Here is a 27298-nt window from a genome sequence, read left to right as displayed (position 1 = left end):
GTTTTTTATGATCAATGTAATTTAGTCACCTTACTTAAGAATTTGAACTATATTACCCAGTAGTGATGGAATGAATCCTGACATAATTCTGCAATTACTAGTCCTTAAATAATCCAAATAGCCCTGAAAAAACCTTTATGAAATGCCTACTGGAGTGACCTGCTGAAAGCCTTATAAAAGCCTGAAGCTGCCTACTTTGACAACATAATAAGTAAAAATTAACCCTCAAAAATTTATTCATAAGGGGCCGGCCTGGTGGCGTAGTGGTTAAGTTTGCGCACTCTGCTCTGGCGGCCCAGGGTTCGCAGGCTCCGATCCTGGGGGTGGACCTACACACTGTTTATCAAGCTGTGGCAGGCATCCCACATATAAAATAGAGGAAGATGAGCACAGATGTTAGCCCATGGTCAATCTTCCTCAGCAAAAAGAGGAGGATTGGCAATGGATGTTAGCTCAGGGCTAATCTTCCTCACAAAAACAAAAACAAAACAAAAAAAAAACTTATTCATAAGTAAATTCTAACATCTGGCAAAGTTTGAATTGTTTTTTGACAATTTATTACCTCCTTCAATTTCTAAGAACCCATTTAGAAGGTTAAGTTAATAACACTCGCTGGGCTAAAAAAAGTGAACTATAGCATAGGCTCTAGTTTACATACTACACGTGCAGCTGAGAACCCTGGGGTCAGGGGCTCCTGTAGCGGTGACTGATCCAGGATCCCAAGAACACTCTACAGGGCTCTCCACAGTCACAAACCACTCTTCCTATTTGTTTATGAAAGAACAAAGAGAACTCTGGAAGACACTGTGCTACGTTTTAATGGGTACCAGGTCCTTTTCAGAAGTAAAAATGAATATTATACCTCATTTATGTGCAATACTACACATCGATCACAGGAAATTGGGAGTAAATAAACCAAATTTTCTTTCCAAACGAGTTAATTCCAGGTAGCAAAACCATGATGAGTGCCTATGGTATAAATAAAATCTTTAAACGTGGATGCAGTACTCTTGCCGACTTCCTTATTAGAATTTTTATTCCAAACTACATTGCAGATCTCCAAAGAATCTAAAGTATTTCCTTCTTTCTATTCGCCCTCACAAAATGTTACAAAGGGATGGAAAAGCATGGTTTCACATTTTAAGTTACCCTTTTTTTTTTTATAATTTTTATTTATTTTTCCCCCCAAAGCCCCAGTAGATAGTTTTATGTCACAGCTGCACATCCTTCCAGTTGCTGTATGTGGGACGCGCGCAGCCCCAGCATGGCCAGAGAAGCGGTGTGTCGGTGCGTGCCTGGGATCTGAACCCAGGCCACCAGCAGCGGAGCACGCGCACTTAACCACCAAGCCATGGGCTGGCCCTTTAAGTTACACTTAAGTGATCAAAAGTCATGTGAGAATAGTGATTACTGAAATTGAGCAATGTTTATTTATTTATTTATTTATTTGTGAGGAAGATCAGCCCTGAGCTAACATCCATGCCAATCTTCCTCTTTTTGCTGAGGAAGACCGGCCCTGAGCTAACATCTATTGCCAATCCTCCTCCTTTTTTTTCCCTTTTTTCTCCCCAAAGCCCCGGTAGATAGTTGTATGTCATAGTTGCACATCCTTCTAGTTGCTGTACGTGGGACGCCGCCTCAGCATGGCCGGACAAGTGGTGCGTTGGTGCGCGCCCAGGATCCGAACCAGGTCGCCAGTAGCGGAGCATGCGCACTCAACCACTAAGCCACTGGGCCGGCCCCTAACAATGCATATTTTTAAAATACTGAGGGGAGGGGCCAGCCCCATGGTGTAGTGGTTAAGTTGGGCATGCTCCACTTCGGTGACATGTGTTCGCAGGTTTGGATCCCGGGCACAGACCTACACCACTCATCACTTGTCAGCCGTGCTGTGGTGCTGACCCACACATAAAGTGGAGGAAGACTGGCACTGATGTTAGCTCAGGGCTAGTCTTCCTCAAGCAAAAGAAAAAAGAGGAGGATTGGCAATGGTCGTTAGCTCAGGGTTCATCTTCCTCAGCAAAAAATAAAAAAATAAAAAATAAATTAAATACTGAGGGGAATTCAATAGAGGAACTTTCTGTGGAGAGCTGTGCGAGATAAGCCTTCCACCTCCCTCCACCTGTAGGTTCCTCACTCTGGGAACACCCACGTGTTCTGTCTCTGATACCGGCTCAAGGTTGATATAAGGGAAGCCATATTGTAGAAAAGAAACCCTATTGTAACTTGGAATGACCTCTGACTAACTAACCCAGCTGGATATGCACCCTCCAGGAGATCTAACTGCTCTGTAGATTTTACAACCCCTGCTTGTGCACATACCTCCCAGCTGTGATAAGTTGATAACTTTGTTCTTTTGAGTTCCTTAGGATATGATGACCCCCGAACAGAGAGTCTATGCTGATAGCCATCATCAAGCAAAACTGAAAGATCTGGTGTGGCACTCCCAGTCTGTAACACCAGAAGGTCAACATTCCTAACGCCCTCCCCTGTAACCCACCAGCCTATATAACTGCTGTTAAGATTTTGTGCCCCCTAAGACAGTTCTTTGAAACGTTAGTTGGCCATCTTCCCTCTTGCTAGCAAGCTGTAATAAACTGCCCTTTCTTTTCCACCATCTTGCCTCTTGATGATTGGCTTTTGTCTCACGGCGAGGAGATCGTGCCCTTTGTGTGGGAACACCTCTGCCGAACCATTAACAGTCACTGACGGCCCCCAGAAGCTTAGTGTTTGTAGCATCACGAGATAATGAGAAAGCACATTATAAACTGTGCAGTGGTGACGATTCTTTCTTTAACACTTGGAATAAGGTAAGCAGGGAGAGAGCACTGAATCTCTGGCTGCACGCTGAGAATGGCTCACCTCATCTGCCTCTTCTCCTGACTATACTTCTGCTGAATGTGAGGCAGCAAGCTATGGGGGCGATGAATTCCCCATCTAGGTTTCAGTTAGAATGTAACTTCCTCTTACGATTTTGCAGTTCTGTTGGCACTGAATTATGTTCGAGCACAAGCTAAAGACTGAACCCTGACAGGCAAGGTCCAGTCAGGGGTCTGGCACTGGCATTATAAGGCATCAGAGAACTTGGAGAGGCACAGCAGGAGCCTCTGCTGGGTGGAAATGACTCCCACCAACTCTCCCATTCTAGAAATGGGTTTGTCTGAGGCCACACAATCAATCTGAGGCAACGCTGAGATTGTAACTCAGGTCTTCTCATCCTAGTACAGTGTCCCTTCCCCTCACCATGCTGTTTATTTTAGCTCAGCTGTCAATATTTAAAAAATTTGTTTGAAACTGTTAGTTCTGCTCCAATGCAAAGTCAAAAAAAAAGCTAAGAAAAACCCTCAAACAAGAATTACAACATGAACAGGTAATACCTAATCAACGACTCCACATGATAACTCCCTATGTCAAGTGAAGAGTCATGAAGGATACACGGGATACTTGTCACAGATGTGAGGTTTTTTGGCTTTATTGAGATATAATTCACATACCATAAAATCTTCCCTTTTTATACAGTTCAGTGTTACTTAGTATATTCAGAGTTGTGCAACCATCACGACTACATAATTTCAGAACATTTTCATCACCCCAGAAAGAAACTCTATACCCATTAACAAGTACTCCCCATTATTTACCCCCAACCTCCTGCCAGCCCCTGGAAACCACTAACCTATGTCCTATTTCTATGGATTCGGCTATTCTGGACATTTCATATGAATGGAACCATGCAACATGTAGTCTTTTGCCACTGGCCTCTTTCACTTGTTGGATCACAAACTGGCTCCATACACAGAGGGCAAGGAGAGAAGGAAGAAAGAGGCAGGCACTCTAGATTGGTAGGGGGCAGGTTTAATCAGTGAGGGAATATACTTACGATACTTGTCTTGAGCAGCCACAAGATGATCCTTTCACTGTCCACCAGAGTCTTAAAAGTTTATGTAGAGGCCTTAATGGGGTTCAGTCATGTAGACCGTCCAGATGGTCTCGACAATACACTGCTCTCTCAAGGTTGCGTCCTTGAAATGGCTCCCACTGTGCGAACAGTGAGGAAAGTATACATTCCAAGGACAGGGGAAGGGGTGAGGAGCTTCCAAACGCCCAGTTCTTGGGTCAACTGGAGGTCACATCCATTCAATTACCTCCTCCAACATCACTTAGCACGTTTTCAAGGTTCATCCATGTTGGAGCATGTATCAGTAATTCATTCCTTTTTACGGCTGAATACTATCTCACTGTATGGATATATCACATTGTCTTGTTCTATTCACCAGCTGACAAACATCTGGTTTATTCCCATCTTTTGTCTATTATGTATAATGTTGCTGTGAACGTCTGTGTACAAATTTTTTTATGGACATGTTTTCAATTCTCCTGGGTAAATACTTGGGAGTGGAACTTCTGGGTCATGGGAACTCTATTTTTAATGTTTTGAGGAGCTGCCAGACTGTTTTCCAGAGCAGCTGCACCATTTTACATCCCCATCAGCCGTGTGTGAGGGCTCCGAGTCTCCACATCCCTCCTCGTTATTGTCCTCCCTTTTCATCACAGCCACCCTAGTGGGTTGTGGCGGTGTTTTTACAACAAAAAGTGACAAAACACTCTGGGCGAGCACATTCTCTGATGAGCCACAGGACCCAATCAACCACGGGAAGCAGAATAGGGGATAATACTGATAGCTCTGTCCTATCCTACTGCCTGTGGGGTCCTCCCTGACAGTTAAGGGCAGTGGTTCCCAAAATGTTGTCCCCAAACCAGCAGCACCAGCATCCCCTGGGAACCAGGTAGAAATGCTGAGTCTTGGGCTCCGCCTCCGACCCCCTGAGTCAGACACTCCGGGGTGGGAACCAGCTCCAGTGATGCCAGTGATTCTGACACCGCTCAAGTGCAGGGGAAGGCAGAGTCTGCTGCAGAGTGTCTCTGCCCCTCAATGTCGGCCGTAACCACATTATTAATGATTAAGATGCACCAACTCCATCACGCCCTGCAAGTGACGACGACAGTGACCAAGGAAAGAACTTTTTGAAGGATTCAATCATGCAACTCAGGTGGAAGAGTTTGACACTTCCCAAGGATGAGTGACACTGCTGACGTAAAATGTTCACACTAATTAATGTTCGACACAGAAAACCCAGCTGGAAGGTAAACAGGACTTGTACAAGCACCATCCAAGGCAGTAACATAAATTCATTTCCCTCACACTTGCTGTTTTACATATATTATCCATTCAAAATTTCCAAGAGCATGCTCTCATAGTTCTCCCTCAGCTCGTTGGAAAGAGGATGGCACAGGAGCTTCACAGAACAATTATTCAGAACAGTAAAGATGACTCACCGATACTACGTGAAACAGACCACCAACACTCCCGTGACCCTGTCTGTTGACTACCATCTAAAAAAGTGAAGAAAAAATATTCTTTGGAGAACTACTGTATGTTTCTTTCATATACTGCCATTTAAAAACCTTCTCTACATACATTTCTTACAAGCTTGCAAATTCAGTTATTAGGGCAGGTGAAGGCTCTTTTCAGATACCGGTTAGATTCCCGCTTCTCTGCATCTTCCCCTGGGAGAGAGCAGCCTTAGAAAGCAAAGCCAGACTTGAATCAAGCTGGGTTTGCTCTTGCTTATCAACTTCCTCCAGGTTGCCAGGAGAGGTAGAACGCTCACATGTGCACATGGACGCAGAGGAAGAACCACACGGCTGAACGGCGGAAACCTTACTGTCAGGGCAGAACTGCTGCAACTACGCCACTTATTCCTTAAATCCCATCCTTCACAGACTGGACTGGTTTTTATAGCATTTCTCTCGTCTGAGACATCACGGTGTCTCTGAGTAAATTCAGAACTTTCTGGTAAGTGTCCAGGATATCCCGAGCAGTGGGTCTTTCCGCAGGAGTCTGGCTCTTGCATGCCTTATGAATATCAAACAAATGGAATCGGACCATATCACTGCCTTCGACATGCCCCAAAAGGAAACTGGAAACGTCTGGAATCTTCCAGATGTCGATCTTCTCATCATACGAGGGCATGAGATCATCATGAAAAGGCATGTCCTCTCCATAGGGCCACAGCTGCTCTGGAGCCACAAAATCGCCATGAAGCTCCCTGTGGCCGCACTTCACAAACATCCTGGAGCTGCGGTTCACCAGGGGCAGGGCGTCCAGGTCGTTCAGCACGATGCTGAAGTTGCTCGTCAGCAGATACTGGGACAGCGTCTTGGGCAGGTCGCTGGAGTCGCACATGACCAGTGTGCCCAGGGGGCTGTGGTGCAGGTAGCTGATGATGTTGACGTAGTCCACGGCCAGCTGCAGCCTGTGCTGCCACGTGTTCACATTTTGGTACTTGGAAAGGTTTAGTGTTTCTTCCAGGTTGCTCAAGGCACCTAGGGGGTGATACTCAGTAAGAATGGTGTTGTCTTCCTCACAGTAGCCAAGCAGCGTGACAACGTGCTGACTCTGCAGAGACTTCAGCATCTGCAGCCCATGGAGGAAATCGTCTTTCAGCTCCAGACTGGTGAGCCGTGAGAGAGCAACTTTGCGTTCCTTCCACTCTGCCAGAAAGACCTGAAACAAAGCCACAGAGAACGTCAAACCTGAAACCTTCACCTGTGTTAGTGAGCAGGAAACAACTCAGCAAGCATGTTCTAAGTGCTGGATGTGGTGCAGAGGATACAGGAACTAATGAGACACACACCCAGACCGAGAGCTGCTCTTAGGCTAGTCACAAAGACTCACTTATGGGCAAACACACGGTGCTCAGTGAGGCAAGCACCACATCCCTGTGTAGAGGCCCAGGGCAGGAGGTGGTGGAAGGAACTGACAGGTCAGGGTGCTGAGGGCCGTGTGGAAAGGGTGCTGGAGGGCTCCTGGGATCAGGGCTTACAAGGTGGATGCAGAGAATGGGAGCCCAGTCCCAGGAGATGGGACTGCATGTATAAAGGCACTAAGTGGCAAACAGAAACCAGTTCCAAAATACTGCAGCACAAAGGGGAGGGGAGGGAGGGAGAAAACTGGAGAAGTGCTCACTGGAGATCTGGAGAATCCTACGCAGGGAGTCGAGCCCAGCCAGCCTGTCACACATAACAATACTGCTCACTAATTTTAAAAGGCTGCATAGTAAACCACGAATAGGAACAGTCCTATGGAAGGAAAACATTTTTATATGGTCTGTGGTTTGGTGTTACTTCAGCTGTAGAAGCAGGAGCTGCAACGCCACACCAGTCCTGGCACACCCGCCCATCCTGGTCCACAGCTAACGGAGGAGCAACTGTACAGTACCGCCTGACTCTCAATTTGTATTAGCTGGGAAAGGCCTACAGGAAGGGCTGTGATTAAGAACCTCTGAGCTTCTGCTTAAATCCCCAGAGGGAAGGCAGAAGACTGCAGGAGAGACAACAGGCTTAGATGTCAGGAGATCGCTGCTATGGGCTGCCTCTGCCCCGCGGGCTGTGTCTCTCTGAGCTTCTACTTCTTCATCGTTACATTAAAGGTTACGGTTTTTGAAAGCAATTTGGGACATCATTTATCAAGACCCTTTAACATCTAAATCTAAAATCTATCTTGGGGCCGGCCCAGTGGTGTAAGTTCATGTGCTCCGCTTCAGCAGCCCAGGGTTTACAGGTTCAGATCCTGGGCACGGACCTATGCACCGCTCATCAAGCCATGCTGAGGCGCTGTCCCACAAATAAAGAAGGGGACGAAGATGGGCACAGATGTTAGCTCAGGGTCAATCTTCCTTAACAAAAAAATAAATAAAATAAAATCTATCTAAGGCAACAACCTGAAATAGGTAAAAAGCTCTAGGAATAAAAATCTGGCATTACTTATAAAAGTAATGGAACCTAGCCACCCATCAAGAACTGGGGGTAGTTCAGTTACGGTAGGACCACTCAAAAGAGTATTATGTGGTCAGCAAAATGCATCTACTGATGGAGTTTCCACAGAAAAAAGTAACGCTACAGGTGAAAAAGGACGTGTGCAGCTCTAACTGTGTAAAACAAGACAAAATGACATAGACACTGAAGGAGACAGGCTAATGTTCCAGTTCTCTTTATACGGTAAGATTCTGGATTTTTTTCCTTTATTTCTTTTGGTATTTTCCAACTTTTCCAGAATGAACATATATTACTTTTATATTTTAAAACTTTTTTAAAAGAACTAAAAAATATTATGTCAAATGGAGGTGGGCTAGAGGATTTTGAAGATTTCTTTTGGATCCAAGAAGGGAGGTTCATTAATGGAAAAACCCAGGTAACTACATTTGACCCTTAATATTCAAGAGAGAAATCTTTCAAGACCTTCTCAAAAAATCAAATTTGAGAATTTTTACTATGGATGATAATTTCTATTAAAAAGCCATTTTGCTCTGGCTGCTACATTCACTAGAAGTTTCATGAATATATATATTTTAACTTTTATATGGATCATATTCTCTCTATAGATCTGCGTCAGCATTGAATTTGATATTTGACTCTAATACCAAAATCTGATTTTTTGCTGAGATCCGTCACTTCCTCACCCCTCCTCACGGTCCCCACCAGCACCGGCAGGTGGCTTTGGTTTTCTAGGTCCATTTTTCACATAAAAACAGTGATCATCTAGGAAAGCTGCTACACTTATTCAACAATAAACGGTGGGGACATTCAACCACAGGCCCCACGACTTCCTCCTGAACCCTTGTTTATGTTGTTCATTTTTGTGCCTCAGATAAATGACAGACTATTAAATATTATTTATCTTTAAATATTATCAGTCTTCGGGATCACTCACAAATATCTGAAACCCCCAGTGTTAAATATTTGCAAGGCAGAGATTAAGAATCATTTCCCAGCAATCTCTAATTTAGTTCCTTTTTAACATTTTCTAAAACTCTCTTATTTGGAGAAAACGGCGTAATCTTTTTTTTTTAATTAGAAAATTAATCATGAATAGTTTTCTTGGTAAAAATTCAAATACAGAAGCAGTAGATCTCCTTCCCCCTGCTTTTACTTCCCAACCCAAAGGAAACCTGTACACCGTTTGGTTGGTAGCCTCCCAGAAGTTTCTCTATACTTTTCCATGTATTAATGGACACACATAAAATAGCATTTGAATTTGCTGTTACATAAAATGGGATTATAACATACATATATTGCAACTTGCTTTTTTCATTTAACTGATGCCTCAGAAATCTTTCCCGTACGTATATATAGATCTAGGTGATTTTTTTGAAAGCTGCATAATGTTTCATAGTATGGGTATACTACCTATGCTGGTATATTTTTGGTAAGGTTTCACAGATGATCATTTCTTTTTTAAAACTAAAGTAGAATATAATAAAAATTCATAAAATTTAGAACAGATGCTGTCAGAACAGATTAGGTTCATTCTCTCATGCAGCTCTATAACTCTGTATAGACCTTTAACATGATCTTATGTGATCTATTTTTAAAGACTTGATGGACATTTAAATTATTTCCCATTTTCTTCTTATTAACAACAGTGCTACAATGAATAGCCTTATATCTACATCTCTGTGCGCATCTGCAAGTGTTTTTATACACCAGGTAGGTAGACAGATTACTGAAGAATACATACAGCCATCAGTACCCTCCAAAGTCTGTGCCAACACACACTTTCACCAGTCGTGTAGGAATCTTATGTTCTACAGCCTGAATCACACTAGATGTTATGAATCGTTGTAATCTGTGTCAATCTAATGGATGAAAAACATTTTACCGTTCCAATTTGCATTTCCCTGACTACTACTGAGACTCAGCACCTTTCAGCTTCATTAGCATTTCAGTACGTCATCTGCAGAAAGTCTGTTCAGTGCCCTTTTTCCAATTTTTTATGGGGTTGTTTGCTTTGTACTTAATAATTTCTAAGAGCTCTTTATATATTATTCATGTGATCCTTTATTGTATATGTAAAAGACAAACTTTAGAAAATAATTAGCTTAGTTTATGTGGTCTTTTGTAGTACAAAGAATTTACCTGTTGCGTAGTCATATCTGTCTTCATTCATTTAACAAGTATTTATGTCAATAAAAAAACTGAAATAAATCCTTGCCTCTGTGTAATTTACATTCTAATGCAGGAGGCAGACAATAAAGAAAATAAACAGGGAATATATAAAGTATATTGGAAGGTGAAACGTGCTTTGGAGAAAAATGAAGCAGGGAAGGGTTTACAATTTTAAATAGTGTTGGGGAAGCTCTCACTGGGGTGACGTTTGAGTAAAAAGCTGAAGGAGGTAGAGGAATGAGCCATGTGATATCCGGGGAACTACGTCCCAGGCAGAAAGAACAGCAAGGGCAAAGGCCCTGGGGCGGGAGCACGTCCACAGGCTGCCAGGTCAGCAAAGCCAGGGTGGCTGGAGGGGATGAGCAAAGGGAAAGGAGTAGACGCTGGCGAGGGCGTGCAGACCCCGTAAGGCCTTTCAGTCATTGAAAGGACTCTGGCTCTTACTCAGAGTGAGACAGAGCGTCACCAGTGGATTCTGAGCAGAGGAGAGACACTATGTGACTTATAATTTAATAGCAGCTCTCTGGCTGCTGTGTTGAGAAGAGACGGAAGGGGGCAGGCGGGGAGCAAGTGTGGAAGCAGACGGACCACTCTGGAGGCTGCTGCAATAATCTGGGTACAAGACGATGGTGGCTTGGATGGGGGGAGGGGACACGGGGAGAAGTCTGAGGCGTGGTCAAATTCCGGGTCTCTTCTGAGTGTAGAGACACTGTAACCTGCTGACAGACTGAATGTGGATGAGAGGAAGACAAGTCAAGGATATTGCCCAGGTGGTGGTGTGAACACCTGGACTGATGGAGTGGTCATTAACTGTGATGGGGAGAATACAGAAGAACAGGCTGAGGGGGACGATCTGGGACACATTCAAAGCCTTTCAGACACCCAAGTGGAGATGAAGGCTAGGCAGTTGGATAGAAAAGTCTAGCGAGTTCAGGGGAGAGGTCTCAGCTGCAAATAAAGGCTCGAGGCTGGATGAGGCCACCCAGGGTGCGAGCATGGGAGAAGAAAGGTCCGAGGTTAAGAGGGAAGAAGAGGTGGAGGCTGCAAAGGAGACTGAGAAATGGACACCGTTATTTCACACTTTTAAATATACAATTCATGGAACATATGTTCTCCAGACAGCCTTAAGCATTAAAAATAGACCACATAAGATCCTTCTCAAGGTTACACAAAACTAGAGGGCTACAGGTTAATGTAAGAGAAAGAATCGAATACACTCTCCTGACAGGATCCAACGCAAACTTTATGGCTTTTTAATGTACTATAATTTTAAAGGAAAAAACACGCAACTGTAGAAACTCCAACAGTGATTTGAGATCTCTACAGTCATCATCATGGGCTGGGCACACAGAGGATACATGAGGCCACACTGCTTTCTGCTCATCCCAGGTCAACACAGGGCATGACCCGAATCATGCCCTGGCTGTCCCAGCAATGGGACTGGACCTGCTGCCTTCTGGAAGAATCTGTTCTACATAATCTTTCTTCTTCCTCACTAGTACTGTGGCCCCAAATTTATGTTTCAGAAAATGGGCCACCCCTGGAGACAGGGGTATTACTGTTCTTGAGATGGCTGGCAGGGTATGTATCTGATTCTTTTAATGTAATCTTGAGTTTAAAAATCTAAAAGGGATGAATCCCCAACTGTTATCCCCAGGGAATCAGACTAGGGATGGAGAGAGTAAGAGGGATGAGAGGGGAAGTTGTACTTTGTACTGAGCCTCCTTCTGAATATTTGAATTCAATCTACTGCTTTCATAATTAAAGAAGAAAGAAAGAAAAAGCAGTGGGTCAATCTGCCTTTCACGAGGCAGTTATGGCAGTTCAGCAGTTCAGAGGCAAAGCTGCACTCGGCTCCAGGCAGAGGTCACCCGCCCCTGGCAATTCCAGACACAAACCAAAAACACACAGTCTGGGGAAAGAAGTGGGCAGTAGGGGATTTGTATACTGAGGAAACCATCAAAGCTAAGCGATAGGAAATTTTCACATATTGGGGAACATGGGGTAGCTACTCTGGTTTAAACCTGATTTGGTCTGAACTAAAGAAGCCTAACTTACAGCCTGTCACGCATACATTGTACATCTGCTTTAACCATTAGATAAGAATGCATTCAACACGATCTCAAAGTAAAAGAACTCTTTGAAGATAAGGATGCATACTTCCCCTCCCACACGCAGTATCAGTGCTCCTGAAGACAAGCTCCCTTTCCCGGATGGCAGAGTCATGCTGACCTGCTAATCTGTAACTGAGTATCTCTTTGGAACTTTGATGAATATGTACCTTGGGCATGTTTGATATATGTTCTTTGTTCTAAAAAGGCATAAAACTGTACGAAAAACCATGCTTCTCTAGAATGCTTTCTTCCTTTGTGGAGACTCCTTCCCAGGGTTTAGTCCTCAGCTTGGCTCAAGTAAAATTCACCTTATCTCTCCTATCTATAGAATGGTTAGTGGTTGAGTCGACATAAGCCAGTATTTTATTTTATGTGGATTCACCTGATGAGTCTTGGTGTTCTGGCCGCTAACACGTGTTCTATGAACCAGGTACCGGGCCAGATGCTGAGGACACACCTTTCATTCCTCAGGGGACTTACAGTTATGAGGGACAACACAGCAGAGGACAGATGAGAGTTCCCAAGCGGTGGGGTTTAGATGGGGGGTGGGGGTGGGGGTGGGCGAAGGGAAGCCTCTTGGAGAAGGGACCTCCGAGCTGAAACCTGGATGATGAGGAGCTGGCCGCGGCCATGTCAGAGGTGGAGGCAGAGAGTTTCAGGTAGAGAAAGGCAACTGCCAAGGCCCCAAAGTGAGAAAGAGCTTCTTGGATGAAGGAACAAAAGAAAGGGCGGGGTGCCTGCAGGGTGGGGGTGAGGGACCCTCTGGAAGGAGTTTAGGAGGTAGGCAGGCCCAGATCAGGGAGGGTGTGGCAGATCTCAGGAAGAGGTGTGGGGTCTTTTCGAAAGGGCAATGGGAGGCCCCCAAAGGGGTTTTAAAGTAAGAGAGAGGCATGATGTGAATCGTGTTTAGATGACTGCCTGGTGCACGGGGAAGGGCAGAAGTGGAAGCAGGGAGATCTGTTCCAAGGTAAGAGCTAATGGTGACTTAGCTAAAATGGGTCAGGGGTCAGAGAGACCATCAAACAAATTTGAGACACGTTTTGAAATATCACTGATAGAACTTGCTCTTGGCTTAGTTAAGGGCAGGGAGTGAGAGGACTCAAGGTGACCCCCAGGTGTTGGCTCAGCAGCTGGATGGGAAGTGATGGCATTTCCTGAGATAGGGAAGGCTGGGTCTCAGAGGGGGAAATTACCAAGAGGTCCACACTGGACATACTTGGATGCTCAAGACACCTCCAAGTAGAGATGCCAAATAAATAGGTGGATATACAAAGCTGTGGCTCAGGGGAGAGGGGCAGGCTAGAGATACAACTTTGGGAGTCACCTGCATATAAAATGTATTTAAAGCAACGGAGCTAGACTACATCACCTAAGGGTGTATCTAAAGAAGACAAGAGGATCCACAAAGGAACCAAGAGGAATAAGGTTTCTCAACCTCATCACTATTGACATTTGGGCCAGATAATTACTTGTTGAGGGTGAGGGCTGCCCTGTGCATCGGAGGATGATTTTTAGCAGCATCCCTGTCCTCTACACAGTAGATGCCAGGATCACCTCCTCTCCCTGCTGTTCTGACAACGGCAATTGCGTCTCTATTTGTTGCTAGATGTCCCCCTGAGGAGCAAATCACCTCTGGCTGAGAACCACTGATCTGGAGGCAAGACAGGGAACAGAAGCAGCAAAGGACAGTGATTAGGAACGGCCAGCGAGGGAGAGGAACACTCAAAGATGTGGTGGTGCTGCGGCCCCAGGGTGCGAGAACAGGGGAGGGGTCCACCGGATCCAGGGCTGCAGAAAAGATCAAGTGAGAGGAAGCCAGAGCAACATCCAACCTGGATAAGATACTGGAGTGGTGGCATCTGGAAGCCACACTGGAAGAGGATGAGAGAGTGAAGGCGAGAAGAGGAAGCAGAGACAGAGCGACGGCAGCTCCACTGTAGAGGAAGCAGAGAACGGACGGTAGCTACAGAGGAACAGGGAATCAAGGGAAGAGGATTTTGTTTTTGAAGAGTGTGTGTTTGGACTAAAGAGCTTTTTGCAAGGCAAAGAAAACCATGAACAAAACGAAAAGACATCCCACCAACTGGGAGAAAATATTTGCAAATCATGTATCTGACATGGGGTTAATCTCCAAATAAAGAACGCATACAACTCAACAACAAAAAAACAAACAACCCAATCAAAAAATGGGCAGAGGATATGAACAGATATTTTTCCAAAGAAGATATACAGATGGCCAACAGGCACATGAAAAGATGTTCAACATCACTAATCATCAGGGAAATGCAAATCAAAACTACAATCAGATATCACCTTACACCTGTTAGAATGGCTATAATCACCAAGACAAAAAAACAACAAATGCTGGAGAGGATGTGGAGAAAAGGGAACCCTCATACACTGCTGATGGGAATGCAAACTGGTGCAGCCACTATGGAAAACAGTATGGAGATTCCTCAAAAAATTAAAAATCAAAACACCACATGACCCAACTATTCCACTACCGAGTATTTATGCAAAGAACTTGAAATCAACAATTAAAACAGACTTATGCACCCTATGTTCACTGCAGCATTATCCACAATAGCCAAGATGTGGAAGCAACCCAAGTGCCCATTGACTGATGGGTGGATAAAGATGTGGTATATATATGTAAAATGGAATACTACTCAGCCATAAAAAAAGACAGAATCGTCCCATTTGCAACAACATGGACAGAACTTGAGGGTGTTCTGCTAAGTGAGATAAGCCAGACAGAGAAGGACAAACACTGTATGATTTCATTCATATGTGGAAGATAAACAAACACATGGACAAAAAGCACAGATTAATTGTTACCAGAGGGGAAGGGGGTTAGGGGGTGGGCATAAGGGGTAAAGGGGCACATATATATGGTGACGGACAAATAATAATGTACAACTGAAATTTCCCAATATTATAAACTATTATGACATCAATTTAAAAAGTGTGTTTGTATGTGTGGGAGATCAAAATTGACCACCCTGAAATATGTCTCTTTACCTTGATTATTTTCTTTGATAGACATTTGACCTCCCCCACTAACTGCCTAAAGGAATTTAACTCTGGGTATGGACAGGCTGGCAGGGTCCTCGCTAAGCCCACTCTTATCAAAGTTCTGTTTACCAAACATTTACATTTGTAAAGGTATCTCCCTCTCTGTACTGGCAAGGTGGGGGGGGGATGGCCTTGTCTCTGGAAACTCTTATCAGTATGGAAGGAGAGGATTTAAATCTACTTACTCTTGATTACTGTGATTTCTGTTTCTCTGGCCACATTCCCTATAGGTGGCCCTGTAAAGAATTGTCTGACAAACATTTACATTTCCCTCTCCATGTGAATTGTCTTCTTCCCCTCTGAAATCCCAAACCACTACCCCCAACATCCTCCTTGGTCTTTAGCTGAAGATGGTGTTTAAGATGAGAATCTCTGTCATTTTATCGAGAAACTCAGTTTCCCTGGTTTCTCCCATGTATACATGTTATTAAACTTGGTTTTATTTTCTCCTGCTAACCTGCCTTTTAATTATCTGGCCAGCCATAAGAACCTTAAGAGAAAGGGTGGAAGGGGATTTTCCCTCTTCCCCAACTTATGCCAGTAGGAAGGATGCTCAAAGTGGGAAAGACTGAGGATGCAACAGAGAGGGAACACCTTAAATGAGTGAGGTCGTGAGAGGTCAGGGAGACACCTGAGCTGGAAGGTTTACAGGTCTGATGGTGGGAGGGTGAAGAAATTCCCTTTGGGTGGCTTCTGTTTCATAACAACTCATGTAACTAGAACATTAGCTAAGACGAGGTGGGCAGGGGCTGCTGCATAGTTAGGATCAACCAGGTTTGGGGCTCTCAAGCCAGGCATGATGGAGAAAGAGATGCAAGGGAGTTGTTGTGAGCGTTTGCACAAGAGCGATGAGGACAACAGCCATGGAATCTCTGTGGCTGGGTGAAGCAAGGCGTGGAGACAGGATGGAGGGTCAGAAAGTGAAATCATCACGGGATCAGTACACTGGGGGTCCCAGTGAGACAGAGGAACTATGGAAGCAAGGGCACTCGAAGGGGAGGAGGTGGAAGCCAGAGAGCGCTGGTTAAGAACTGCGGTTACAGAAATTCCTACTGAGAAACCTCTGCCTCCCATCTGGGCGTGCCAGCAGGGAGGGGTGCCTGCGAGGAGAGGATGTGCTGGCAGCGCCAGGAAGCACGGTATGTGCAGGGGGCGGTTCAAGTCAGTGCTTCTATGGAGGAAATGAGTGCCGGGGCCAGCACCTGCCCAGGCACTGGTGTCCGATGGGGGCGAGACAGACGGCTCCTGACGTGGAGCTACAGCCAGTGGTCACAATATGTGTGCCCCGAGGGCAGGTTTTAGTCAAAGACAGGAAAAAATCAATGTATCGGCCTTTTAGTCACACTTCACTTCAACAAACAAAACTCCATTACTCAGAGTTAGTACCCCCAGTATTAAACCCCATAATTGGATGGGCATTATTGGTAGAGTTCCCTAAAATCAAATCTACCCTCAAACAATGATTTGCCACCATCAAAACTACTCAAAAACATATCCTTCAAGGTGAAAAGCAATTCTGAAAAAGAAATTCCAAAAACGTTCTGAGCAACTGCAATAACGTGGAAACAAGTGGGCAGCCCCTCAAGGTCCCCTCTTTGAAGGAGACGGAAATAAACCAGCTGTAAGTCCTCTCCTCTGCCTGCACCCTCCCTGGCGATTTCTTCACATCCGAGTGCTTTCAATACCATCCCAAATTCATACCCCAACCCCTGCCCCGAATGCTAGATTTGGGCATCCACCCAGCCGCCTGTGTCTCCACTTGGACATCTAAATGGCCTTAATGTGCCCACCTAACACACACACAAAATCTGTGCCTTCCCATCTTCCCCGTTCAGGTAATGACACCCTCGCCTCCTCTTACACCCCACTTCCAACCCACTGGGAAATACTACTGGCTCTACCTTTCGAATTCATCCAGAATAGGGGCTGGCCGGGTGGCATGGTGGTTAAGTTCACACACTCCACTTCGGCAGCCCAGGGTTCACAGGTTCGATTCCTGGCCATGGATCTACACACCACTTGTCAAGCCATGCTGTGGTGCCGTCCCATATAAAGTGAAGGAAGATGGGCACAGATGTTAGTCCAGGGCCAATCTTCCTCAGCAAAAAGAGGAGGATTGGCAACAGATGTTAGCTCAGGGCTAATCTTCCTCACACACACACACAAAAATAATAAAATACATCCAGAATCCACTGATTTCTCACTATGTCCACTGCTAACACCCTTGTCAAGCTGAGACCATCTTTCACCGGCAATGCCTAACGAAACTTCCACCCTCGCCAGGCCTTGGTCACTCTCCACTCACATCGGACCACATCATTCCTCTACTCAAATTGCTCCAACGGTTCCCCAGGTCCTGCCAGGCCCAGCACGACCCTGCCACCACCCCGGTCACCCTTCTCTGACCTCATGTGCTACCTCTCTTCTCCTCATCCTGCCCTCTGGTCACACGGGCTCCTTCCTCAGCCCCAGACAACCAGGCATGCTCTGTCCTGGGGCCTCTGCTGGTACCCATCATTTGGGTACCTTTGGCTGGTACCCAAAAAAATTGCCCATAATCTTCAACCATAACACAATTTCCATCATTTTTATATTTTTCTACATAAAGACATAATTTTGCAGTTGAATAGTGTATTGTACAATTTTATATTTTGCTTTTTTCAGTTACCACCAGGATTTTTTTCATGTTGCTACACGGGGTTCCTAACTATACTTAATGGCTGCAGAATATTCTGTGAAGTGGGTGGACCATCCTTTAATTAAACATTCCCCTATAGTTATTGTTTCTAGTTTCCTATTACTACCCATAACAAAGCAAGGTACTCCTTTATGCATGTAGCTTTTTTCCTCCTTTGGATTATTTTATTAGGATCAAGCCCCAGACGTGAGATCACTGGGCTCAAGGGCAGAAACATTTCAAGAGCTCTTAACACAGACCGCCAAGCTGCTTTCCCCAACAGCGGCTGGGTTACCGCCTCCAGGGCACCGCCCACAAGGTAACGCAGGAGTCAGCAGGAGTCAATCAGGAACTCACCCTCTTCACAGCTCCTTCCCCAACGCGCTTCAGCTGCCTCACTTCTGTCCTCAGCTCCTCACAGGACAGCCATGGTGAGCAGTTTCTCATCTGTCCCATTCTGAAGTAGCCGTGGGGACAGTGGCCAGGGTCCACAGCAGACAGTCGAGGGGAAATGAAGAACCGGTCGAGGCAGAGGTAGAGGAGCGCGTTCATGAGGGCCATGGCCAGCAGCAGCCCCACCACCGGGGGCACCTCTCTGTGGGGGGTACCTATTCTACCGTCCTGGGGCCTCTTTTCCATGTTGTTAGCCTCTGTAATTTCCTACAGTACAAAATAAAACAAGAAATAACAACAGTCCATTTTTATTTCCATGAAAGTGTTTTGAAGAGTAAGGACTAAAGGTGCCACACCCTCTCACGCCTCCACTGCTCAAGGATCCTGCTCCCTTCAGTGTCACTGTGAGGATTCAGGAAGGTACTGAATGCAAGGCTCATCCTAAACGTTCAGTCTCACCTGTGCCCATGATCATTATTTATTACCAACCACAGTCCGGGTTCATCTACTTCAGATCCGATGAGAAGGGAGGTGTTTGTGTCTGACCCTGCCTTTGTCTCTCCCACAGCAGTTTGCACTGAGTAGATACTCAAGGAACAGTTAGTAAAATGAAAGCAAACTATGAATTTGTTAGTCCAGTGGGGCCAGGGAGGAAGATGGATAAAGGAGAGCAGTAGGAGATTAGCGAGGGTGGTGGGTGAGGGCTGGAATGCTGAGGGCCTCTTGAACCTGGCTAAGAAGTTGCGATGTCCCCCGGAAGATACTCAAAAGCTCCTTAAGGTTTTTAAGAGGCAAAGGCTACTCTTCAGCTGGTGTGAAAGGCGCATTTGGTGGAAGAGACTAAGGCTGGGAGACTGGTTAGGAGGCCCCGGCAACAATCTGGGAGAAGAGCTGACGAGTACGTGAGCTAGAACAATGGTGGTGAGAATGGAGAGAAGATGGCACAGAGGTGATCCCCACACTAAGTAACCACTGATACGGCATGGACACTCACCAATTGAATGGACTCCGGCTCTAGCACTGGAGCTGGAGGGAGCCCCTGGTGAAGGCAGGCACTACTACTTTAGCTGCTGGATGGTGGGGTCGGGAGGGGAGAGGGCTGGGGAAGGACCCTGGACATTGGGTGCTTGACATTCAGGGTGCTTGACCCAGAATGGAACCAGAATGGAGGTGTGTCAATACTCTAACAAGGGATATGGCCACACCAGTGGTGCCAGCTGAATAGCAGCACTGGGATGCACAGGGGACACTAGTGACAGAATTGACCCTGTGCTTCTTGTGTCTGAGACATCTGTGACAGGAAACATTACCTTCCAGGAGCGTCTTTCTTCTCCCAGCTCAGGTCTCCATCCAGACACCTGGGTCAGTCAGTGTTCTGGCTGGCCCCGGGCACTGGTTTGAAAGTACTCTGCCAGAAAGTACCAAGAGCAAGGTGTGTTAAAAACCTCTCTCTCTGCAACTCTGCACACAGACAAACGGCAACAGTGCACATGGTCCCCCTTCCCCAGGTGGAAGCGCCTGGGTGTCCCTCAGGCTTCCGAGCCCCAGGAGCCGCAGGGAAGGCCTCCTGCAGCCTGGCCACTGTCACTGAACCCTGTCAGCTTGTCTGGGCTCAGAGCCCCCGTCTCCTCACAGCCTCTCTTTGGTCCCAGTGGGCTCCCTCCACCTCCATCGCCACCTTCCGGCCACTCATTCCTTCAACACAGATTAAGCAGCTGCTCCCTGCCAGCCGTGCTCCAGGCACCGGGGTATGTGAGTGAATAAAACAGACGTGGTTCCTAACCTCTTGGAGCTCAGGGGGAAACCACGTGGGGAAGACAGACAACCAACAAGGAAACAAAAAGTTCCAGGACAGAGAATACCGGGAGGAAATGCCCTGAGTGAAGCAGCCCCAGAAGACCTCGCTGAGGAGGCCACATTCACGCTCACACTGGAAGCCTGAGAGGAGCCAGCCACGAAAAAAATCAGAAGACGACAGCTCCTTCACACCTGCTCCTGGAGAAAGCCAAGTCCACCTGCCATTCCTTGAGCTGGGACCACAGACACCGACGGAGCCAGCCGCCGGGTCAACAGGGAACCGCATTTCTCCTCAGGACACTGCAGCTGGCGTCAGACAACCCTCTTCTCTGAAGGACGCCTGCCTTCTCACTCACGGAGAACTCTGTCCTCTAAAGTCACAGACCACCAGGAACTCGTCCTTCTCCCGGGAGGAGAGGGAGGCTCCCGCTCTGGCCTGGAGGAGCTGAGCCGCTCGGGCCCGGAGAAGCCGCCGCCTCTTCCAGCCCCGGGCAGCGCCGCAGACGAGCGCTTCCTGCAGACCACGCTGCACGTCTGTGTGAACCTTGCAGTGTCCCAGGAAACCCACCCTGGCGTCCACTGTGCAGTCCAGACCAGATCTTGACCTCTTTACAGACAGCCCTGCTTGGCTTTGAGCCCATCAAAACACTGCTTCCTTCAACTTTTGCTTCAACTCCAGCCGGTCCCCAATTCCGCAAATCTGTCTTCCCTCCGCCTGAGACCCCCGCCCCACGCCGTGCTGTCTCGCTGTCTTCACTGCAATAGGTCAGTGAACCCGCCAGCTTCGTCCCCGCGGCCTAGGGCCCCCTCTTCAAACTTGTATCACCTCCTCCCCCACCCTCACTCTCAGCTGATGACCTTGTTTCCTATTTTCCTGAAAAAAACAGAAGCAATCAGAGAGCTCTGCCACCAGCCCCAGCACCGCAAGGCAGGTCCTGTCCCTCGGCCTGCTCCCCGGCGGCGGCGAACACGCTCCCCGGCGGCGGCGAACACGCTCCCCGGCGGCGGCGAACACGCTCCCCGGCGGCTGTGCTCTCCCCCGAGCCCCAGGCTGTGCGCAGACTGCGCCTCCCGCCCGTTGACCTCACTGCGCCTGCAGCTCCCTCCGCCGCCCGGGGACCACGCGCTGACCGCTCCGTCAGCTCCAACACCCTCTCTCCACCCGCCGGGCCCTCCACTTTCTGCCCTAGGCCTCTCTCCGCTCTTTGGCAAACCCCTTGGATGGGTAAGCAGACTCACTCTCTCCACCGCTTTCTCCTGGACTCATTTCCCTCACTCACTGCTGCCCCACCCACACTGACTGTCAGTAAACGCTGACCGCAAGGGTCAATTCGCCGCCCCGGGCTCGACCTCTCACCCTGGGCTCGACTTCTCGGCACGACCTCTCAGCACCATTTGGCCTGGCTGATCATTCTCTCCTTAAAACGCTCTCTTTGCTTGGTTCCCAGGAAACCGCCCTCTGTCGGCTCCTGAGTCTCTGACTTTAAACGCGGGAGTGCCCAGGGCTCAGACCCAGACCCCCGTCACTCACCCCCAGAGATCTCATCCAGACTCACGACTCTCCATCCCTCCACCTGCCAATGCTCCCAGCCTCCTCAGAACTCTAGAATGCTTCCTTGACATCTCTATTCGGACCTTTGATGGACAACTCCAAATAATAGTTCTCCTCAACAATAAAAAGACAAATAATTCAATTTAAAAATGGGCAAAGGACTTGAATAGATATATTCAAACAAGAAATACAGGTGGCCAATAGGCACGTGAAAAGATGCTCAACATCGTTAGTCGTCAGGGAAATGCAAATCAAAACCACAAGATCCCACCTCACACCCACCAGGATGGCTGTAATCAAGTCAGATAATAACAAGTGTTGACAAGGATGTGAAGAAATAGGAACCCTCATATATTGCTAGTGGCAATGTAAAGTGGTGCAGCCACTGTGGAAAATAGTCTGGAAGTTCCTCAAAAGGTTAAACAAGAGTTACCATATGACCCAGCAATTCCACTGCTGGGTATATACCCAAAAGAAATGAAAGCATACATTCACATAGACACTTGCACATGAATGTTCACAGCAGTGTTATTCATAACAGCCAAACAGTGGAAATAACCCAAATGTCCATCAACTGATGAATAATCAAACATGATATATCCATACGATGGAATATTATTTAGCCATAAACAGGAATAAGGCACTAACACCTGCAGCAACACAGATGAACCTCGAAATCATGATGCTAAGTGAATAGACCAGACACAGAAGACCACAAATCCTGATTCCAAAATGTCCAGAACAGGCAAATCCATAGAGACAGCAGATTAGTGGTTGCCAGGGGCCAGGTGAAAGGGCAAATGGGGAGTGGCTGCTAGTGGGTACAGGATTGATTGATTGATTGATTGATTGATTGATTTATTGCTGAGGAAGATTCACCCTGAGCTAACATCTGTGCCCACCTTCCTCTATTTTGTATGTAGCTCACTGCAACAGCATGGCCACTGACAAGTGGTGCAGGTCTGCGCCCCAGAACCAAACCCAGGCTGCCAAAGTGCAGCACACTGAACTTAACCACTACACCACGGGGCCAGCCCAAGATTTCTTTTTGAATGAAAATGTTCTAGAATTAGACAGTGGTGATGGCTGCACAACCTTGTGAATATACTAAACATCACTGAATTGTACACTTTAAAACAGCAAATTTTATGGTATGTGAATTACATCTCAACTTAAAAAAGTAACAAGAATACTTCCCAAACTTAATGTCTGCTCTCCCCTCACCATTCTCGTGGTGCTCACAGCCTCAGTCAGCGACAGCTCGATTCTTCCAGTTACCCAGGCCAGGGAGGCTGCAGGGAAGGGTCAGCAGAGCGACCTCGCTGCCTCTCTACAGGCAATTCCAGAAATAATGGACTCTTTTGTAGAAGAACACTCAGTGCAGCGTTTCCTAATGAACGAAAGGAAGTGCTGCTTTGCTTATACCTCATTAAGAGGCGCTTGCTCAGTAATCAGCTCTACTCCTGAAGAGGCCGTCTGCTCACCCTGCTGCCTGGTCTCTCCCGCTACACCCAGCACCTGACGGCTGCCCGCTCCCCCTTCTCACCCCCCATCTTTCTCTGTGGCCCATTCCCTGCTGTCACCGTCAGGGACTTCGACTGAAAATAGGACGACTTTTACCACTCAGGCCTCCCGGTCTCTAGGGCTTCTTCCACCGGGACCTGATCCTTACAAGGTGCTCTTAAAGACACGAATAACACTGCCTTCTCTCTTCTACAACACTCAAAGTGACCAAGCGTGTCTCAACTTGGACCTTAAGTCAGAGACCAGCAAACTGTTTTCTATAAAGGGCCAGACAGGACGTATTTAGGTTTAGGGGCCAGAAGTTGAATTTGAGTGGTGGCCACATCACTGTGGCTTGTTGGCGCACCAAGCAGCAGTGCAAAGTGCTGAGAAGCCACCACTGTCTCTGTCACGGTTATTCAATTCTTTCACCAGAGTACAAAAGCAGCCCCAGACACTATGTAAATCAATGACCGTGGCTGTGTTCTAATAAAACTTTATTTATGGACACTGACATCTGAATTTCATACAGTTTTCACACGTCACAAAAGATTATTCTTCTTTTGATCCCCCCCCCCAACTTTGAAAAAGGTAAAAGCATTCTAGGCTCGCAGGCCATACAAGAGTGGGTGGGGGGCAGCTGGCCAAGCCCTCCTTGGGTGATGATGTTCCTCGGGCCTGTCGCAGGCCATCTTTCCATTCTAAATATTCCATGGCATCGCATCCACGCTTATGCTTTGGTGCCCATGTAAACGCTGATGATTTCCAAGTCTCCACTGTGGCCCAGATCTTTCTCCTACACTCCACGCAGCTGGCTCCTCAAGGTCTGGGATGTTTCCCTCCTTCCCCCAGCATGCTCCTTCTCCAGGGTGCCCACTCTGTGACAGGCACATGACCCACCCATTTGCTCAAGTCACAGAGCAGGTGACTTGATTCCCCCCTCTCCTCTAACCTCTAAACCAACCAACCACCACCTACAGCGATTCTATCCCCCAGATCTCTCTCAGTCTGTTCCCTCCTCCCCTTCCTGTGCCCCCACCCTGGTCTGAGCCACCAGCAACTCTTACCTGGGCTTCTGCAACGCTTTCCTACATGGTCTCCCACTTCTTTCTCTTTTCCAATCCATTCTCCACACAGCAAAGAGGATCTTTTTTCCTTTCCTGAAATGTTTCAAGCACAGAGAAAATCAAAAAATAAGATCATGAGCATCCATCCAGCTTTGTCAAGTAACATTGCCTTGTTTTGTTTTTCTTTTTTTTGGTGGGGAAACTGGCCTGAGCTAATGTCTGTACCAATTTTCCTCTATTTTACATGTGGGTCAACACCATGGCATGGCTTGATGAGTGGTGTGTAGGTCTGCTGGGGATCCAGAACCCATGAACTCCAGGCCACCGAAGCAGAGGGCACTGAGCTTAACCACACCACCGGGCTGGCCCCAGTGTCATATTTTTTTATCTTTTTCTTTTCCTCCCCAAAGCCCCAGGGCATGGTTGTATATACTAGTTGTAAGTCCTTCTAGTTCTTCTGTGTGAGCCACCACCACAGCATGCCTACTGACAGACTGGCTGTGTGGTTCCGAGACCGGGAAATGAAGCTGGGCCACCAAAGTGGTAAGGGCGCCAAACTTGAACCATGAGGCCATCAGGGCTGGCTCGAAGATCTTTTTAAAGAAATAAAATATTATATATATAGTTGAAGCCCCTTTGGACCCCTCCCGGTCTCATTCTACTCCCTCCCAGGAAGTAATCACCAACCTCAAGTTGGTGTGTCAGTAGTTCTCAAACTGTGGTCCCTCGACCTGCCACAGCAGCATCACCAAGGAACTCGCAAGAAATACAGGTTCCAAGTCTTCACTCCAGACCTACGGAATCAGAAACTCTGAGGTGGGGCCCAGAAATCTGTTTCAACAAGTCCTCCAGGTGATTCGGATGCCTGCTAAAGTTTGAGAACCACTGGTGCATATAACTCCCACACATGCTTTTCACTCTCACCACATGAGTATGTGCTCACAAATAACAACACCTAATATACGTATGTTTTCAAGCTTTTTACAAGTGGTATTGTACTCTGTATATGTCCTTTTGCAACTTGCTTTTTTACAAGCTCAATGTTGTTTTTGAGGTTTCTCCAAGTAGATTCACGAAACTCTAACTTGCCGTTTTCAACTGTCTGAGTATACTACGACCAGTGAGACGACAAGTCTGCACACACCTCCTTGTGCACACGTGGAGTAGATTCTCTCCAATATATACAGCATGACCATTCTCAAGGACAGATTTGATCACCTCTTGCTTAAAAACATTTAACAGCCCCCTTCTGCCCTCAGGATAAAGTCCAAACTCCCATAGAGGCCCCCTGAGATCCAGCCTCTGTCCACCTCTCCAGACCCCTCCCTGTACCCCACACTCGAGCCCCTGAGCTTTCCTCAGTCCTTGAAGGCACCTCTCTGGGATGCCCAGGCTCTGGCACGTGTGTTCCTTCTTCCCCGATGATGCACTGTTGTGTGCACCCCTGTATTCTTGGTGGGCAGCTTACAGCAGGCACTCAGAAACATCAGAACTCATCCTCACACGCTGCTTCCTCTCCCCCGTGCTCTCACTCCCGCTGACTCTGCTCTTCACCCCTTCACGCGCCTGTCCTCTGACACTCTCATCCACCACCTCCTCCAATCTGACCTCACCAGCCCAGACCCCATGGTTAGTCCTTCTAACCCTCAAACCCGCCCTGCCTCTGACCTTCCACTGATCCTACCTTGCCACCAGGGGTAGATTCAGGTTTTATAGGGTCTGAAGTTTATATAAATTTTTTTTCTTTTGGAAGGATACCACTTTCTTCATTTCCACTCAAAGGCTGCCAACATCACGTAAAAAATTCTGTAGAACTCTAGAAATTCATATTTCCTAATCTACGTTAGATCTTCATCATTACCCAGTTACCCATTCCCCTTGAATGCATTTCTTGTTGACTCTGCAGTTATATGCCTCCTAGCCTTTCAATTATCCCGAAGTCCTCACATCCACTTCTGAATCCTCTCAGCAAAACACTCATCCAGAAATTCAACTAACTTTTACAGTGTCAACCTCACCCCAATTCAGTGAGGTAAATTTAACTATTATTCTTGTTTCACAAATAAGAGAACTGAGTCCGAGGTGAAAGGACTTTAGCAAGGGCACCGAACTGTACAAGGAGGAGCCAAGTTCGCCGGCCTCAAAGCCACATTCTTCCTCTAAATCCTGCACCCCTCAGGAGTTGGACTGGACCGAACTGAACGGGGGGGAGGGGGTGGCGGGGTGCGGGGTAGGACGGCGGTGGGGAATGCTGAAACTGTCTATTTCTTAAAGAATGCTTTAGCCCCCGCCCCCATACCTGACGGGCGTTTTTAAAGGCGTATTTCTGCAGTAGGCTGCCCAGAGCTTGGGATAAGGCTGTGTGGCTGAAGGAACTTTCTTGCCCAGAAATAAGCAAAAAGACACAAAGCTACTGGTTCTGAAAAATACCCTGCAAGTTAAGGAATAATGACTGTGGAGCCAGCTGGGTAGGAGAAATCCAGGCACTGTTTAGACACAAAGGATTTCTGACACTGATAGGGAAAAAGACAGAAAAGCAATGGAACAAAATCAGTCTTTACCAATTCACAGAATAGTTTATACAACCAGAGAAGAAACGGATTAGCGTCACCCACCATCTACGAGCAGAATCCCCTTTTGCCACTAAAGCACAGGGCACAGCGACATCATTCTTCTCGAGACCCCGGCTGTGGGCTCACTCACCCTCCCGGCTCCGCAGGACAGGCAGAGGCCGGAGGAGACAAGCCGACCGCACAGAACGGCTGACGCTGTTCTGCAGAGGGGCGCCGCCGCTGCGCTCACACGGCGTGCCCGAGCGCGGCAGCGGGGGCCGCAGCCCGGCCCCGCGGGGGCGCCACCGCCAGTCCCGCTCGGGCGCGCGGCGGGGCGCGCGGGGCAGACTCGGGCCGAGCCCCGGACAGGCGCGGCGGGCCCCCGGGAGGCCGAGCGGCCCTCGGCGCCCGCCCCTCGCCCTCGCCCTTGCCCTCCCGTCGCCGGCGGCGCGGTCAGCGGCGGACCGGGCGGGACGCTGCGCCCCGGCCACCCCTCCCCAAGCCCCTACCGCACGCCGCCTCGCCCACCTGCGGCTCCCCGCGCCCCGGCCCGGCCCGGCCCG

General features: G+C 47.5%; 1 protein-coding gene across 10 annotated transcripts; it reads right to left on the bottom strand.

The window, feature by feature from the left end:
- Positions 1 to 3454: 3454 nt before the first annotated feature.
- POMK (protein O-mannose kinase) lies at positions 3455 to 27298 on the bottom strand. Of its 10 annotated transcripts, none has more exons than XM_087418609.1 (7): positions 26799 to 27131; positions 24871 to 24977; positions 24184 to 24276; positions 22838 to 23003; positions 19575 to 19672; positions 18229 to 18531; positions 3455 to 6565 (listed from the first exon to the last, which is right to left on the bottom strand). In XM_087418609.1, the coding sequence occupies exons 6-7, from the start codon at positions 18508 to 18510 to the stop codon at positions 5795 to 5797; spliced, it is 1053 nt and encodes a 350-aa protein (XP_087274735.1). In that variant the 5' UTR covers positions 18511 to 18531; positions 19575 to 19672; positions 22838 to 23003; positions 24184 to 24276; positions 24871 to 24977; positions 26799 to 27131; the 3' UTR covers positions 3455 to 5794. The 10 variants fall into 10 exon arrangements, with proteins under 10 accessions (XP_087274735.1, XP_087274736.1, XP_087274730.1 ...); XM_087418610.1 differs by lacking the exon at positions 22838 to 23003 and adding an exon at positions 21593 to 21727; XM_087418604.1 differs by lacking the exon at positions 22838 to 23003.

Source organism: Ceratotherium simum, chromosome 28, assembly GCF_057802395.1.
Source record: "Ceratotherium simum simum isolate JZ-2026a chromosome 28, ASM5780239v1, whole genome shotgun sequence".
NCBI lineage: Eukaryota > Metazoa > Chordata > Mammalia > Perissodactyla > Rhinocerotidae > Ceratotherium > Ceratotherium simum.
Note: the sequence above shows the minus strand (reverse complement) of the source record. Positions and strands in the feature narration are given on the sequence as shown.